General features: G+C 40.1%; 1 protein-coding gene across 2 annotated transcripts in view; it reads right to left on the reverse strand.

Moving 5' to 3' along the window:
- The window catches only part of dmxl1 (Dmx like 1), a 156,842-nt gene that overhangs the window by 77,016 nt on the left and 62,089 nt on the right, over positions 1-17,737 (reverse strand). For both annotated transcript variants that reach the window (XM_078396297.1, XM_078396298.1), the window contains 5 exons: positions 17,490-17,611; positions 16,864-16,953; positions 12,809-12,932; positions 7,435-7,554; positions 6,251-6,460 (listed from right to left, as the gene is read on the reverse strand). In XM_078396297.1, the coding sequence (XP_078252423.1) occupies positions 6,251-6,460; positions 7,435-7,554; positions 12,809-12,932; positions 16,864-16,953; positions 17,490-17,611 (666 nt within the window). The remainder of the gene's footprint in view (positions 1-6,250; positions 6,461-7,434; positions 7,555-12,808; positions 12,933-16,863; positions 16,954-17,489; positions 17,612-17,737) is intronic.

A 17,737-nucleotide genomic window follows, 5' to 3' on the forward strand; every position in this document is an offset into this window, starting at 1 on the left:
TCAATGAAATCACATCTAACTTACAAACTTGTAGTTATAAATCTAAAGTTATGTGGATACTGTTTTAGTTTTACAACCTCTGTGTCAATTGTAGGCATGCAGGAAGGGAACAATAGTCTTCAAAAACAGTGTGCAATATGAGCAATCAAGTGTATTGTATGCATCCACACAGATCAAGACCCAGATCTAATACAGGCGACTCACATTATGGAGGTCTTCAGTTCAAAGAAAACCATCCATAACATGAAGTCCTATCTCATATTGAATCTCATGTTGTAAGTGGAGATGCCTTTCCTGCAGGATATTTTTCCCTCAACGGTAACGATGAGTACTGAAGCTGCGAATACATGGCAGAAAGAATGCAAGAGATCTGCTTTGTAAATTGACAAAGTAACTTCTTAAATCCCCATAGCTTAATCTGAAGACAATCAACTGCAGATCCTTTTCACATTTCAGTCACCAGTTTTAAATGGAGACAGAGTTCCCAGAGCGAGCCACGGATGGGAGGGTGGGGGGGGGCATCCAACCCTGTCAGGTGACGAATTCCATTATTCATTCAGTGATTTTTTTTTTCTCTACTCGCAGCCTATTCTTAATTAACTTAAATCTATGGCTCTTCATTGATCTAACCATTAGGAAAAGAGGTAATAATATAATAAAAAGGAACTGCAAATGCTGGTTTACCAAAAAAAAGATACAAAAGAAACTCAACGGGTCAGGCAGCATCTCGGGACAACATAGGTAGGTAATGTTTTGCGTGGGGACCCTTCTTCAGAAGGTGAAAAGGTCCTTTGCCATTCTTTTCTGAATCTTAAATACCCCAATTGAATGTCCCTCGATATATTTTATTCCAAAGAAGATAACCTCAGCCTAGAAGGATTTTTCTGGCCCTAGCAACATCTTTGTAAATCTCCTTAACAAAAAAAAAAAAAAGAATATAGGAAAAGGCAAAGGCTATGTTGTCAGCTGGATAGTAGAAGTGTTTTTCGCACAGGAGGCTTGTGATGAGTGGTCTGCCTCAGGGTCCAGTGCTGGGCCCATTGCCGTTTGCAGTTTATATCAACGATTTGGATGAGAATGTACAGGGCATGATTAGTAAGTTAGCAGATGACACTAAAGAAGGTGGTATTGCAGATAGTGAAGATGATTAACAAAAGCCACAGCAGGCTCTTGATCAGCTGGGCAAGTGGGCTGGGCAAGAGGAACGGCAAATGGAAATTAATGCAGATGTGTTGCATTTTGTGAAGTCAAACATGGGCAGGATCTTCACAGTGAATGGTCGGGCCCTGCGGAGTGTTGTAGAGCAATGAGATCTTGGGGTACAGCTGCATAGTTCCCTAAAAGGGGTATCTCAGATAGTTTGGGTGTTAAAGGTGGTTTTTGGTGCATCTAATCAGTGTATTGAAGATACAAGTTAGGATATCACATTGGTGCGGCCACATCTAGAGTACTGTATTGAATTTTGGTCACCCTGCCATAGGAAGGATGTCATTAAGATGGAAAGAGTGTAGAAAAGAATGTGATCTTAGAGAGGTGTATGAAATCATTATGGGAATGTTTAAAACACAGTCTATTACCCAGGGTCGGGGAATCAAAAACGAGAGGACATGGGTTTAAGGGCAAGATTTAATATGAACCTGAGGTGCAACTTTTTAACTGAGAGTGTTGGGTATATTGAAAGAGCTGCCAGCGAAGGAAGTTGACGCAGGTACTATAACAGCATTTAAAAGACGTGGGCCAAACGCATGCAAATGGGACTAGAGCAGGTGGGGCATCTTGGTAAGAATGGACGAGTTGGACCAAGAGGCCAGCTTTTCTTTGTGTGCTCTATGCATCCACGGAGACCCAATCACCGCAGATTCAGGAATCTAGATGAGAAGCAGGGTTTCGACAAGAAACATAAGACAGTTCCTTCCCCCTTCCGTAAAGATGCTGCTCCACCTATTGAGTTCCTCCAGCAGATGGTTTGTTGCCTTGAGATGAAGGGTGCTATTGAATGGCCCAGCATCAGGTGATGAGCATAAATGTATGCAGTACTTTAGTTGTGGGCTAGAATGACATTCTTCCTCTTGTATTCTGTGCCGCAGGCAATAAAAGCAAGAATCCCATATGATTACTTAACTATAATTTGTTTCCATCATTCATCCCTGAAGTCTAACTGACAGTGTGTAGTTACTTGGCATATTGTTTACTCCCTTTTTAAACAATGTTGCCACATTAGAAACATATAAAATTATAGTCAGATCCTGTGCATTTTCCTTACTTGTTTCTTTGAGGGTTAAATAAAATTCATCTGGATCTAGCGATGTGCTGGACTTCATTACATGTTCTCTCTATGTTCGCCATTTCCAACACTTAATTTTCTTCCTCCGAATGACAACATCTAAACCAGCATGTAAAGTATTTACCCAGAGGTCATCTGCCCCAGTCATCCATTTTGGTCAGCCAACCCGATCCACATTTTTCCATTCTATTCTTCATCCCTTTGCATATCTATAGAATGTCTTATTTTATTTATTGATATTTTTGTCTTTCTAATTTCTGTACTTTCACTTCTTCACCTTTTACATTCCAGCAGATTTTCAGTTATAATTAATTTTGTGTTTTTAATTTAGCTGCATTGTCTTTGATATCCTTAGGGGGTGGGAGGTCTTAAATTTGTATTAATAGATGTGTGTTCTGAAACTTCACTATTCCACTTTGACTGTTTTCCACTGCGTTTCAAGTAGCTGTTGACCTTTGGAAACCATACCTCAGCCTCGTTAAATAGTCTGAAGAGGAGTCCAAACACAAAACGTCATCTATCCACGTCTTCCAGAGATGCTGCATGACCCACCAAATTACTCCAGTACTTTTATGTTATATGCAAGATTCCAACATCAGTAGTTTGTTGTGGCTCTATTAAAATTGGCCTTGGTTTAACTGAGATCTTTTCTGCCATTCTATCTTGTTGCTTTCTATACCAATGGTAAATCTAATTATGATTGCAACCGTCTCATTGGTCCCTTATTTACTTGCATAGGTTCTTCTATACTTAAATCATAGGAAATTTAAATCCCATATTATGAAGTCATGGTGACAATTTTTTGACCAATCTCTAGATAATTTCTGCCAAGCTGGAAGCTTTCAGATAATCCTGCTTCATCATAGACTACAGTATTGCATTTCGTGTTGAAAGAGTTGGCCTTCAACAAATTCAATGTTATAGACTTGAGATACTTGTCCAAAGGCAGATTATAACATTTAGTTTACAAATTAATGAGTATCAAATTGTAAAGAACTACAAACGCTGCATATTTGAAACAAAATCAGAACAAATGGAGCCTTTTGCTCTATTGTACGAGTATGACTTGATTGTAGGAAAAAATCCTGCAGATGTGGTTTAAATCGAAGGTAGACACAAAATGCTGGAGTAACTCAGGAGAAAAGGAATGGGTGATGTTTCAGGTCGAGACCCTTCAGACTGATTGTATGTATGACTTGATTATATTTGATATTCTTCCTCTTAGATAGAGTATCTGATCTGTTTAGATAGCATGCAAAACAAAGCTTTTCACTGTATCTCGGTACAGGTGACAATTATTATAAACCTAAACCTCTGGCACAGACAGCTGTGGAGGACACGTCTTTGTGTATTTTTAAAGCAGAGATTGAAAGGTTTTTGATCATTAAGGAAGTCAAAGGTTACAGGGAGAAGACAGGGAATGGATTGAGAGGGAAAGATAGATCAGCCGTGATTGAATGGCAGAGTAGACTTGATGGGTTGAATGACCTAATTCTGTTCCTATGACTTCTGGAAATTCTGGAAATGATCAGCTAGTCAGGAAGTTTCTGTGGAACGAAGCAAAATTAATTTGAGATCAAAGATTGTTTGTCAAAACTGAAGTTAATTATCTGAATGGTGTCAAGTTAGGAAAAGGGGAAGTACAACGAGATCTGGGTGTCCTAGTGCATCAGTCACTGAAAGGAAGCATGCAGGTACAGCAGGCAGTGAAGACAATGTTTTGACCAATCTCTAGATATTTTCTGCCAAGCTGGAAGCTTTCAGATAAACCTGCTTCATCATAGACTACAGTATTCCAGAAGGCCAATGGAACATTGGCCTTCATAACAAGGGGAGTTGAGTATAAGAGCAAAGAGGTCTTTCTGCAGTTGTACAGGGCCCTAGTGAGACCACACCTGGAGTATTGTGTGCAGTTTTGGTCTCCAAACTTGAGGAAGGACATTCTTGCTATTGAAGGAGTGCAGCGTAGGTTCACGAGGTTAATTTCCAGAATGGCGGGACTGTCGCATGTTGAAAGATTTGAGCGACTGGGCTTGTATACTCTGGAATTTAGAAGGCTGAGGGGATCTTATTGAAACATAAAAGATCATTAAGTGATTGGACACGCCAGAGGCTGGAAACAGCTTCCCGATGTTGGGGGAGTCCCGAACCAGGGGCCACAGTTTAAGAATAAGGGGTAGGCCATTTAGAACAGAGATAAAGTGTTGTTATGTTATGTTATGTTATGTTATGAGGAAGAACTTTTTCACTGAGAGTTGTGAAGCTGTGGAATTTTCTGCCTCAGAGGGCAGTGGAGGCCAATTCTCTGGATGCTTTCAAGAGAGAGTTAGATAGAGCTCTTAATGATAGCGGAGTCAGGGGATATGGGGAGAAGGCAGGAACGGGGTACTGATTGTGCATGATCAGCCACGATCACGATGAATGGCAGTGCTGGCTCGAAGGGCCGAATGGCCTACTCCTGCACCTATTGTCTATTAATGAGTGCTGAAGATCCTTTGAAAACAAAAATTGAAAAGCTTTCTTTCCCTTTTATTTTCTCTCCAAACCCCACCTGTATTTCCGAATATTCAATTTTACTATCTGTGTCCGATAGAAACCCAATTTATATTTTCTTATTTTAATAAAACAAAGTGCTGGAGTATCCCAGCAGGTCCGGCACCATTTCTGCAGGACATTGATAGGGTGTGCTTTTGGTGGGGATTCTTCTTTGGGCTGTCTGACCCATTGGGTTACTCCAGCACTGTGTGTTATTCAAGATTCCATTCCTTATGTCTCGTTTAATTTATTTGCCTCTCCAGGGATTCTTCAATCTGTTTGGCTGAAAGGCCTTGTTGGTTTTTCCACAATTGCTCACTACAGGAAGCTGCACTGAAACACATGTTAGACTATTCAGCTACCTTTCCCTTAGCTCCAGGGAAATTCTTTTGGGCAGCTTTGAAAAAGTAACATTCTTTCCCCTTCATGACCGACAATTCCTGACTTACGCAACTGGCGTCTTACGCAAACTTGCAGTTACTCAAACAATTCTGTGCTTAGTCCCTGGTGCAATCAAGGCAATTTGTAATTTCCACAACACTGTATGGTCATTCAACTTTATATCGGCAACAAGCCGACAATGACGGCGGTGCTTACCCAAAAGGTCGCATGCCGCAGAAAGTGCCCTGGATGCAGCCAAAATGGTTAATACTCTGTCAGTTATTTTGGGCAGTGGATGGGGATAGTGATTCAGACTTACATAAAATCTGACTTGCACAAGGGTTCATGGTATGTAACCCTTATACAAGTCAGGGACTGCCAGTATTGTAAAATATGGTAAATGCTTATGGTTTCCCTCAAATCTTTAATGCACTACTTAAATCTTATTTCTTACTGCATTTACTCATTTTGACATTTCTGTGAGTCCATGGGAAATAATTAAACTTGAAAAAACATTTCACTATTGTAGAATCTTTTGGAACCTAAATTTTCCCCAATTAATAGTTGTTTTTATAGGATTTGTGAAGTTATTGAAACAATGTTGGCAACATTAACAGTTAACCTGCACATAACAATATACAAAAAGGGATGTCACGATGACAGGATTGGGAGTATTTTTTTGGTGTCCTCTCTGAAATGAATGTTGTCAGAGAGTGAAAAATCTCCTGTTCCTTTTGACGCTAGTACCATCTAATCAGATCACTTACTTTCCCATGGAAATGGGTTAGTTTAATACTTTATCTGAATGAGAATTTCTGGAGACAGTGATTAAAAAAAACAACTTGTTAATCCAACATTCTTTATCATACATTGATTGAATTTTCAGCGTTGTCATCCTTTATTTCAGACATTTAACATAGAGAAAAAAATTATCTTGTATTTGACAAGTTATATAGAGATTCAAGCTTAACATTTATTTCTAGTCACAGTTTGTAAAACAAATACAGTTAAAGGACCATATTTCATTTTAGCAACTGAGCACAAACTAACCTGCAGAGGGAGTAGCTCTAATTATTTCAACACCTTCTGGCAGAGGTAACTCTCGGCTATAAACTCTTGTTGAGCTGAGAGCTAGTCGACTGGCGCTCTGTAAATTTGCTTTACAAGCCTGATATTTTTTGAAGAAAGGTGAATACATCTTTTCAGAGGAAGAGCCATTCTGTTCCTCTGGAGGCACCAAAGAATTCTCAGTGGAGTGATCTAAAAAAATCCATTGATTACATTAAATTAATACTGCAAACATTATCTTAATCATCTTACACATTTTTTTCTCAGGTCAAGAAACCTTATTATATTTTACAGGCTCATATTAGAAAGACAAGTTCTATGAAACGGAATAAAATTAATTAACTTTAGATCTGAGCAGTTGGTCCATGGGATAAGCGAAAAGGTGGGTGACTAAAGTAAAAAAAAGTGGGTTAAATATGTTTTTGTCAACATATTTCTTATGTTTCTGTTAGAATCTCAACAATGGACAAAATCACAATGGCAGTTCTTTTGGGAATCTGTTGTTCAATCCTTTGCACTGAACCCAATCTTGGCTCTGCCAAAGTCTTATCATCCGACAAGATGTGTTCTACAATATACCCTCAAGAAATACACTGTCTAAGGTCGACTTTACTCGATGTCCAGCAAGATTCTATCTATATATTCTTATCAGGTTAGTACGTTTGGGAGAGCATGACCAGAAGACCAGGTCCCATCTTATTTAACCCACTGAGTACAGCATTCATATCTACCATGTGCAACACCAAACAGTGCAGATATTAGATCTTATTCCCTTCTTATAGTTAGTTTAAAGACATTCTTGAGTTTCGCCACAGAGGATTTTGACCTCGTCTGTTCATCTCGTCTGAGATGTTGAAAAATGAGAGGGTTGCAACAGTGACATAAAATAAAGGTAGCCTAAAATTAGCACATCAAGATTATTTGGAGCACTATGCCTTTGGAATGAATCGATTGCCCTTCATCTCAGGTTCCACTGAGGCATTGCTTGGTTTTTACAACTATTAAAACAGTTAATATTTGAAGGTTGCCAGAACTGATCTTTTACATCAAAATTTAGCATGGAAAAGCAAGGACCAACATTCAGGTATAATGCTTGTTAACCTTCAATTGTTAAACTGCACACTATACAATTTCTACATTCAATGCAACTTTTCAAAGGCACCTACCAATGGAGATTGGATCGGATTTCAGGTGTAAATGCCACATATGCAATAGCGATTGGCTGTTCTGTTTATGCTCAATTACTACCAAAAAGAATTTTTCGGAAAATCCATTCTGTGGCTTTTCTGTAATTTAATAGAGATCGGTTACATAGTGCATTGTGAGTACCACACATTGCCTGGACAGAAGGGCATTAACTGAACTGGTGAAATAATCCAATGGAGGTTTCAAAACATGTAAATAAAAATACAGTCAATCCCTTTTGATTCAAACTCTTAAAACTCAAACTACTTAACATAGGGAGGATTTGGGTGAAAATGTCCAAGAATTTGCAATGTGCAAGGCAAATAATGAATTTAGGCACAAATGGCAGAGATGTAATTAGAGTCAAACATGGAGCAATCATATAGTCATAGAGTTATACAGCATGGAAATAGATCCTTCACCAAGAACATCTCTTTACCTTAAGAATGAAAGATTATTAATAAAGTGACAAAGTGGTCGGATATAGCACCACCTGCAAAAATGTCCTAGATTGAGATTATTTGACCCCCCCAATAACCATAAATGTCCCTCAAGACACGTGTAACACCAACATCATCACACTGTATAAAAACAAGGAAGATTGCAGTGATTGCAACAACAGGGGCATGTCACTTCTGAGTATTACAGGAAAAACCTTTGCCTGAGTGAACCTGCAAAGACTTCAGAGTTGCTGACAGGAGACATCCTGAGGCACATGCAACATCCAGCAGCGATAGAGTTGCTGCCTCACAGCACCAGAGACTCAGGTTTGATCCCCTATGGTTGCTGTCTGCAAGGAGTTTGTACACTCTCCCTGTGACAGTGTGGCTTTTCTATGGGTGCTCCATTTTCCTCCCACACTCCAAAGACGTACAGGTTTGTAGGTTAATTGGCTTCAGTAAAAATTGTAAAATTATCCCGAGCATGCAGTTATAGCATTAGTGTAGGGCGTGAGCACAGACTCATTGGGCCGAAGGACCTGTTTCCACTCTGTATCTCTAAACTCTAAAGTTTACCCCATTAGACATTGCCTTTGTGGATCTTATGAAAGCTTTCAATTCAGTACCTTATAGAGGCAGACATAGCCTCTATAAGGTACTGGAGAAGACTTGATATACACGACGTCTTCTAAACCTCATTCATTAGAACATGCACGGTCCAGTGCAATTTGATGGCGTTACATTGGACAGTTTCCCCATGAGAAAGTTAATAAAGTAAGGCTGCGTCTCAGCTCCCACTCTGTTTGGCATCGTTCTATCTGCTTTTGCCTTCCCGACATATACAGGAGGAGTGTATCTTCATGCCAGAAGCAACGGGAAGCTCTTCAATCTTGCAAGGTTGAAAGCCAAGACAAAGGTCAGAACTGTGCTTGTAAGGGAACTCCTATACACTGATGATGCTGCACTCATTGACCCAATGGAAAATGGGCTTCAGGAACTGAAGGACAGAAGGTTTCATGCATGCAACGAATACCAACTGACATTCAGCTTTAAGACAACTGTTGGCATGGGTCAGGGCACTCAACTCCTCCCTGAAATCACTCTAAACATCATTCCGCTGGAAACTGTCAACAAATGTACCTACCCAATATATATGGTCACTGATATCCTCTCTTTGGATGAGAATTCAATTAATGTATGGGAAAGGCAGCAACCTTCCGGAGGTTTCCCCAGCGAGCGAGGTAGAACAGAAAACTTACAATCAACATCAAGATAACTATCTGCAAAGCATGCATCTTGAACACGTTACTGGACAGCAGTGAAGTTTGTACAACTTATCTACATCAAGAACAGAAATTAAATAATTTTCATTTCCATTGTCTTTGTTGCAACCTGGGAGTTTCTTGGAAAGCCAAAATCACCAATGAATCACCATCCTTTCAAGCAAGGATGCAATGCTGAGGCTTTATGAGGTGCTGGTGAGGCCACATTTGGAATATTGTGAGCAGCTTGGGGCCCCATATCTGAGAAGGATGTGTTAGCTTTGGAAAGGGTCCAGAGGTTTACGAGAATCTCAGCGATGATTGGGTGAATATATGAGGAGCTTTTTAAGGCTATGGGCCTGTACTCATTGGAGATCTGAAGGATGAGGGGGTTCTCATTGAACGTATTAGACAATGAAAAGCCTAGACAGAGTGGATGTGGAAATAACGTTTTCTGCAATGGAGAGTCCAGAGCCAGAGGGAATAGCCTCAAAATAAAAGGATGTACCTTCAAAATGGAGATGGGGAGGAATTTCAATGGCTGGAAGGTGGCGAGTCTGTTGAACGTTATACATATGGCTCTGGAGGCCATATGTGCAATGTTGTGCATTGATTTCAACTTCTGATGGATTTTCCATCAGAAATCAACAATCTGATGTCAACTATGTTTTTTTTCTCTCCACAAATACTGACTTAATACAAAGACCACTGCTCTCACTTCATCTCCTGAATTCATCCCCTTTGGCCATTCTGGATTAAGACTGCGGGGAAGCCTTTGGTTTCCCAGCCTTGGTCATCAGTTAGTAATACTGGTGAATAAACCTTGCTTGGTTGTACTTTCAACAACATCTTTTGCTAATGACCAATTTGCGAGTAATGAGCATGATTAAATTACTCTAGCCATTATAAGAAAATCAAAGCAATTTTACACTTGATTTGGCAGGTGCGAGTTTTGTAATTGTATTTTAACAGTTTGGCTAGAGGCAAAATATTGTGGTGAACATCTGTAGCTCCATTACTGAAGTGATGCCTGATTACAGTGCCTTAGTTATAACCAGTGCTCTCAGCAGTTTCTTAATATCACAGTGAGTCAAGTAAATCAGTTAGAGGACTGGTTTCCAAATGGCAGTTTGGTCGATCATCCATTTAGTATTTCAGACTAAAGATGGTTAAATTATTCCAGCTTTGTCTTTTACACTCTCATATTAGGCCATAGCTTTGTTGGCACTGGGGATGCTCTTGAGGTATCGTCGTCAGAATATCTGTTAAACTATCCACCAGTATAGAATGATACCGCTGCACAAATGAATAGATAGCATCCTTGATAGCTTCCTTGATGCAAGGATGTGTCTTATTTGCCGTGGGCCTCCCACTACAGTCACATCGACAAAAGCATCTACAACAAGTAGATTGATAAGGACATGATCAGTTAGTTAACTTTGTGGTCACCATTGTCTGTGGCATCACCACACTCTGCAGCTTCAGAGCAGTAGCCATATCAAGCTGAGATGCATCCTGTCAGAATATTTTCAACAGAGAATTCAAGAGAATCACTGTGGGCATGCAGAATCTTATCACTACTTTATCACTGCTCGTTTTCTCATCACCTCACTCAGATCCAATCAGATAATTTTGACTTTCAGGTCTCACGTTTAGTGGGGATCTTGACATCCTGCACTTAAGATTTTCTTCGTTTGCTACGCACAGGTACTTATTCCAACTACTGTTCAACAGAGATGATATCAATATATTCACTGAGAAAAGATGCTAGGTACTAAGGAGGAAGTTTACTTATCAATGTTTGACCTGGGCCCATGAGAATTTAAAGATCCTGAGCTATCACAGAAGACTCAATTCCACTTGGACACCACAGTACCAAAGGTGTGACCTGTGGGTTTATCTTGCCAGTAGAATAGGACATTCCTAGTGATTGTGATGTAGCTCTCTGCACATTGGCTACGTTATGATGCTATGCGTAGAGCCAAGTTGGGCTTTCATCCAACTTAGTCAAATTTCTCAAATTAAAGGACAGTACACTGATGGAGAATTTCACAAGGAAGAACGGGCTGCATTTGCCCTATTTGTGCTCCAATCTGGTGTTTGCTTGGATTATGGATTACTTGTGCAGTATTATTCTTTTTACTCTCTGGATAGATTGATACATAATTTTAAATGGAATTTAAAAGTCGACAGCATTAATGTCGTCCTAAACTTAACTTGTATTCCTAGATACTATGGTCTTGTTCACCTCCCCGTGGAGTATCAGGCTGGTTGGTGATCTAACACTCTGCTACCACTCCTCTGCAGCAAATTAAAAATTGAGTGTACTTTAGAGACTTTGGGAAAAATGCATCTACATTCAATCTTTTTATAATAAAATACCTTTTGGATCTAAAAAAACTATATCTCGAAACAAGCCACAGTGCAAATCAAACAGAACACTAATGGACTTAAATGAACTGCTTTGCAAAAAATGAAATTAAGACATAGAAACAAGCTTCCTTTCAGCGATGTTAACAATGGTCTGTTACAAGGGAAGACTAATGTGTTTCTTTTAAAAGGAATAAAAATGGAACTCAAAATACTAAATTGGACAATAAAATAAAAATCGATATTTGTGAAATTGTTTTTTTACTGGAAGCTGGTTAGTAAAGTTGCTGTTCAAGTTCAGTAGCAGACTCGCCACATTAGATGAAACATTTGACAAGAGCAAATGTCCTCCACAGTCTACAGTAAGTGCAACAGATGATACTTTAAATTTCATGGTGTTTGGAAGCAAAGTAATGAAAAACACAGTAAACAAAGAAAAATCAACACACATATCAAAAATTATTTTGGTCTCAAAAGCGCCCCCAAGGCACCAAAAATACAAAAACAAGAAAATGCTGGAAATACTCAGCAAGCCAAGCAGCATGAAGAAACCCTACTTTGTTTTTCCATGTTCCTGTTCATATCATTTTGGCATGCGGCAGACAAAATTCCTGCCCTTTTAACTGCCCTTTAAAATTCCTACCGTTTTAAGGATAACGGTATCCTTACCGTTTAAGGATACAAACACTCCTTCCAGGTGAAACAGCAAGTCACTTGGACGTCTTCTAATTTAGTGAATTGTCGGAAATACTCATCCCTGGAACAACAACATCGATTGGGTAATCGTTTGTGGATGTCCACAGGGGTGACCCAAAGCTTCCTGTTGCTTATCACTTTATTTTCCATTCCTCTCTGTTTTATTTGTTTGAGGCCTCCTGCATTATTCCAACACGGACTAACGTAGGTATGAGGAGCAGCACATCTGAGTGGGGAAGTTGCAGTCTTTGGGGGTTCAAATCAAATTCAATAATTTCCCCCAATTCACTTTTTATGTCTATATCAGAACTGACCAATTGTGTTGAAACGGTGTCCATCTTTAATATTAATCGCCATTTTTCTCTCCACCTGATGTGCTGGGATTTTTCAGAATTCTCTTTTAGTGTAAGGTTTTTGAAATTGTTCAGATCTGCATTTCACAGCTTGACCAAGTTCTATTTCCTCTCTCTTTAACCTCTCTCCAAAATCTATTAACTAGATGACTTCCTAAACATTGGGATCATATCAGCAACCTTGATTTTCCCCCAAAGAAATTGTAAACAGATAACATAAACAAGACTTTATACCTGTTTCCTGCCGTGGACTTGTTTTGTTTGTTCCGCTCTTTTCATTTTTCTGCCTTTTCATGGGTTGATTAACTAATATAAAATCCTCTTTAAAGACATGAAGCAGTTGTGTTTCTTTCCCGTACTAAAATAAAGCCAGAGTCAAATAATTACCAAATAAAACTGGTAAATACTTCATACATGGCTCAATTAAATTTAAAAGAAAAATTACAAAGGGACCATCAGAGAAAACTAGCACACAAGATTGAAAATGGTAACAATGGCATGAAAGGAAAAATAAGAATATAGTCACAACAGATTTCAAATGAACATACAGGCATATGAAGAGGGACACAAAAGAAAAATGGAAAAACCTGCCAAGGATGAAGGAAGACATGACAGTTAGCGAAAAAAGAGAAATAAAAAAAAAAGGGAATTTAAAAAGTCAAATGGCAAGGAAAAACTTATAACAATCGTAAGAGACATTGTTTCGGAAAGACTAAAGATAGACAAATTACCAGGACCTAATGGTCAACAAACAAGGCTTTTAAAGTAAATGGCTGCAGAACTAGCAGAGCTATTGGTTGAAGTTGACAAAATTCAGAGTTCTGGGAGCCGAATGGAAACTTCTTCAAAAGGCGAGGGAAAACAAAAGGTGGGTGGCTATACATTTGTTCATTTAACATCGGTTGCTGTTTGCACTTCTCCAGAAGCCTTTCACTGAACTTCACTTGATGACAACTGTTTTTTTTAGCACAGCTATACCCTTTCTGTGTGAGGAAATCTGATCGTGTGTGTGTGCGCTGACTTGGGCGAAATTCAGTGGTGTTTTTCCTTATTAAAACTGGCAATTTTAAAACAATGCCTTTGGTCAACAGAGTGATAATATTAATTTTCAGCGATGCAGTTGTGTTTATTGTGTTTCTTGGTGGTTAATGAAGTCGCGCAGCCCTAAAATGACAACGATTAGAGAACTAATCCGTCTGAAGTACACTACCGCTAAATAAGAAAACGGGTTTGATGGAAGGTTTGAGCTAAACTGTTTCAGCAGTCACACAACCTGGAGTCAGTGCGGCCTTTAGTGCAGGATGCACAGCTGCCTCAAGACATACCAGTGAGTAGTCATCAAAAGTGACTCCGGGCTGGAGAAAGGGGGAATCTATCTGGGCCTGACCTGCAAAGCAATTGGGCCCAGGCAGGAGAGTGGCTGCAAAGGCCCACCCCCCCCCTCTTTCTCTCTCCCCTCCTTTCTTATCCTTTTCCCTTCCTACCTACCTCTGTACGTTGCTGACAAACTGCGCTCTCTGGAAGTCGGCTGTTACATGCCGGATTTCAGTCCAGTCATGGCGACCCGCCCTTCAATCTGCTGCTGATGAAGGCGGCAGCTCAGGGACGGGGACTCGTGCTCAGCAATGCGGTGGCCCAGGGACAGTGACTCGCACTCCGACCGCCCAGGGACAGTAACTCGCGCTCCGGGCTGCGGCGGCCCAAGGACGGGGACTCACGCTCTGGACTGCGGCGGCCCAGGGACCATGACTCGGGCTGCGGCGGCCCAGGGACGGGACCTCGTGCTCCGGGCTGCGGCGGCCCAGGGACGGGGACTCACGCTCTGGACTGCGGCGGCCCAGGGACCATGACTCGGGCTGCGGCGGCCCAGGGACGGGACCTCGTGCTCCGGCCGCCCAGGGACGGGACCTCGTGCTCCGGGCTGCGGCGGCCCAGGGACGGGGACTCACGCTCTGGACTGCGGCGGCCCAGGGACCATGACTCGGGCTGCGGCCGCCCAGGGACGGGGACTCGTACTCCGGGCTGCGGCGGCCCAGGGACGGGGACTCGCGTTCCAGGCTGCAGCGGCCCAAATCACACTGCCGTAATTATCTCCAAAAAACGTAATAAATACGGCAAAAACATAATAGTTGGCAGCTCTGCTTTAGCACTCAATTATTGAATTTAATATACTAAAAGCTTGTGGTGCTGATGACATGAAAATAGGCAGAAGAGCACGCAGCCATGAGGCTATTTCAACCCTGTATTGATACAATTAGGTTGTGTAAATCACCAAAAACTTGGGAAATGCCATTTATTGTGTGAAAGTCATGGTCATATAGAGCAGGAGGAGGAATTAAAAGACACATTTGATATTAAATGAACTCTTTAATGTATACAGTCATAGGGTGGAACAGCATGGGAACAGATTCACCATGTCCATGTCAACAAGCTTTAGGTTCATCTACGTTAATCCCATTTGCCCATAGCAGGACTGCATCCTACTCTATCCAACAGTCTGAAGGGTCCTGATCTGAAAGGTTTCCTGTCCATTCCCTCACAAGTTGCTGCCTCACCCGCTGAGATCCCCTAGCACTGTTTTTCTCAAGATCTATTTATCTGCAACCGCTTGTGTCTCCAACTATGTTGTACTCATTTAAGTGGGTATGTGCCTCTTAACATAACAATTGTATCCGATTCTAAACCACCTTTCGCAGATATCACCCACTCCGTTTAAAACAATACTTACTCCTCAGATCCCGTTTAAAATTCATTTGTCTCTTTTTCAACCTATGCTCTCTAGTTTTTGATACTTTAACTCTGAGAAAAAGATTCTATCTACACTATCTGTGCCTCATAATTTTATATACCTCTAGCAGATTACCCCTCAGCCTCTTAACCTCCAGGAAACAATCTTGCCAAACCAATAACATTGACCTCCAATCCAAGCAACATCATGGTGCATCTCCTCAGCACTTTTTCCTGGGCAATTACATCCTTTCTATCGTCACAAACAGAACCACACACAATACTTCAAGTGCCGTGTAAATCAGTGTTTTGTGAGTGGAGGATAGAGGTAGATAGGGAATGTGGAGTTCTAATGCATGAAGCAAAAAAAGGTTAACATGCAACTGCAGCAATTAAGGTGGTAAATCATGTTAGGTGATTTGCGAGTGGTTTGGTGACTAAAAATTAAGAAGTATTTTTACAATTGTACAGGGTATTGGTGAGGCCACAATTAGAGTACTGCATACAGTTTTACTCCCTTAATTATCAAAGTATATGCGAGTATTGTGGCAGTCCAGAAGAGATTTACTCAGTTGATTCCTGCCATGTCATGAACGACTGAAAGAGTAAGACCTGCATTCTTTAACGGCTTAGAAATCGAAGAGCACTCTTACTCAAACACACATGATCTCAAGTGGGAAGTGACAAGATAGATGTTGAGATGTTTCCATAAATGGAAGTGTGTCAAATGGGAAGATACAGTTACAAGATAAGGGAGCAGTCATTTAAAACTGAGATAAATAGGATTTTTTTCTCAGAGTGAGCTGTGGAGGATAGAACGCTGCAGATTCTGAGTGGACAAAGATGCATTTTTTTAAAAAGATTGGGAAAACGAGGGTGATGCCAAACTGGCAAGCAACTACAACAGATTGGCTATGATTGTATTGAATGGCAGGGCAGGCATCCAACCTCTGCTTCTCTTTTTACGTTCATGTTTGAAATGCAGATTGTAATGTTCCTAATCTACTCTTGTATAATTGCAGTAAATGGCCAATTAGTGTATTCATTTTTATTAGAGGAAACATCTTGGCTGCACGGATGAGAAGAAAAACTGCCTAAATTGCCATTTAAAAGTCAGCGCTCAGCAAATTTTGTTCAGTGCAGAATGGATCAAAAGGTTCTCAGTCAGAAAGTTATAATGCAATTCAGCAATCTGAGCATGTAATCTAGTGTCTTGCTCAGTGCAGAAGGGAGCATGACACTTAGAATGTGTTGCTTTGGAATGGGTGATGTTTTGGGTCGAGTCCCTTCTTCAGAAACCAAATTACCTGGTTATGATCACTTTGTTCTTTTACTAATTGTGGATGATTCAGTACCCAAATTGACTTCAATGTAAACCAGTGATTGCACTTCAAAATGTACTTAATTTCTTGGAAAGCCCTTGGGAGTGTTCTTTGGATTATACTGCAAGGTCTTAATAAATAGCTATTACAGTCCAATATACGCATTCCATGTTCACAGATTAACATAAAATGATTGTGAAGAGAGTTATAGAAGTAGGAGGCGAGATATATTTGACTTACAAGTTCAGTGATAGCATCCAGTTCAATTATGCAACCTGGTCTTGCTGTGGACTGTTGACTCACAATACTGAAAACCTCTCCAACAAGCCTCTGAAACAAAAAGTTAAAGCATATGAAATAATATTCGGGTATATTCCGTTATAGACAATCTTCAGATTCAAGAGACAAATTTCATGTACAGGCTATCACTGAATTATCTACCAGATACCTACATTTTCAGTATTTGCTTCTGATCTATATCGTGAGAAAGAAAATAAACTGCTTTATAAACAACATTAGAACATGCCATATTTATCCTAAAAGAAGAAATTACTGATTAACTTGTTTATATATTTTTCCCCTCCCAAATGCTCGATTTAGTTGATGTCCAAAACCTTGGAGGAATTCTAAGCAAATTTCTGCAAACATTTGGTGCTCTTGCACATTAATGAAACAACTGACTGATAGTATTAACAAATATTACAAATGCAAACAATATCATGATTGTAATATTTTAACCACTGAAGAATGCTGCATACTGTAACCTATTTCTGCCCTGGAAATGTGCATTTAACTTTGGGTGTCAATAGCACAATCAAATTAGTATACTCGCGTAGTATTTAGAAAAAAAGTAAACAATTACTTACAGAGATTTCTGGATTAGAAAGCTCACTTAAAAGCTTTTTAGCATCAATAACAGCTTGATATAATCGTAAATACCGTCCATCACTTGCCACAAAACATGCACTAGGAGAGTTGCAGTATGCACCTGAAATAAAAATCATAATTCCATTATCTGGCATTGGACAACTATAAAATTACGGAGTATGTCCCATGGCAAAGGCATATTACTGATGACTGTAGCACCTAGCAAGTTTCTCCCAACAACTATGGC

This window comes from Rhinoraja longicauda, chromosome 3 (assembly GCF_053455715.1).
Source record: "Rhinoraja longicauda isolate Sanriku21f chromosome 3, sRhiLon1.1, whole genome shotgun sequence".
Classification (NCBI taxonomy): Eukaryota; Metazoa; Chordata; class Chondrichthyes; order Rajiformes; family Arhynchobatidae; genus Rhinoraja; species Rhinoraja longicauda.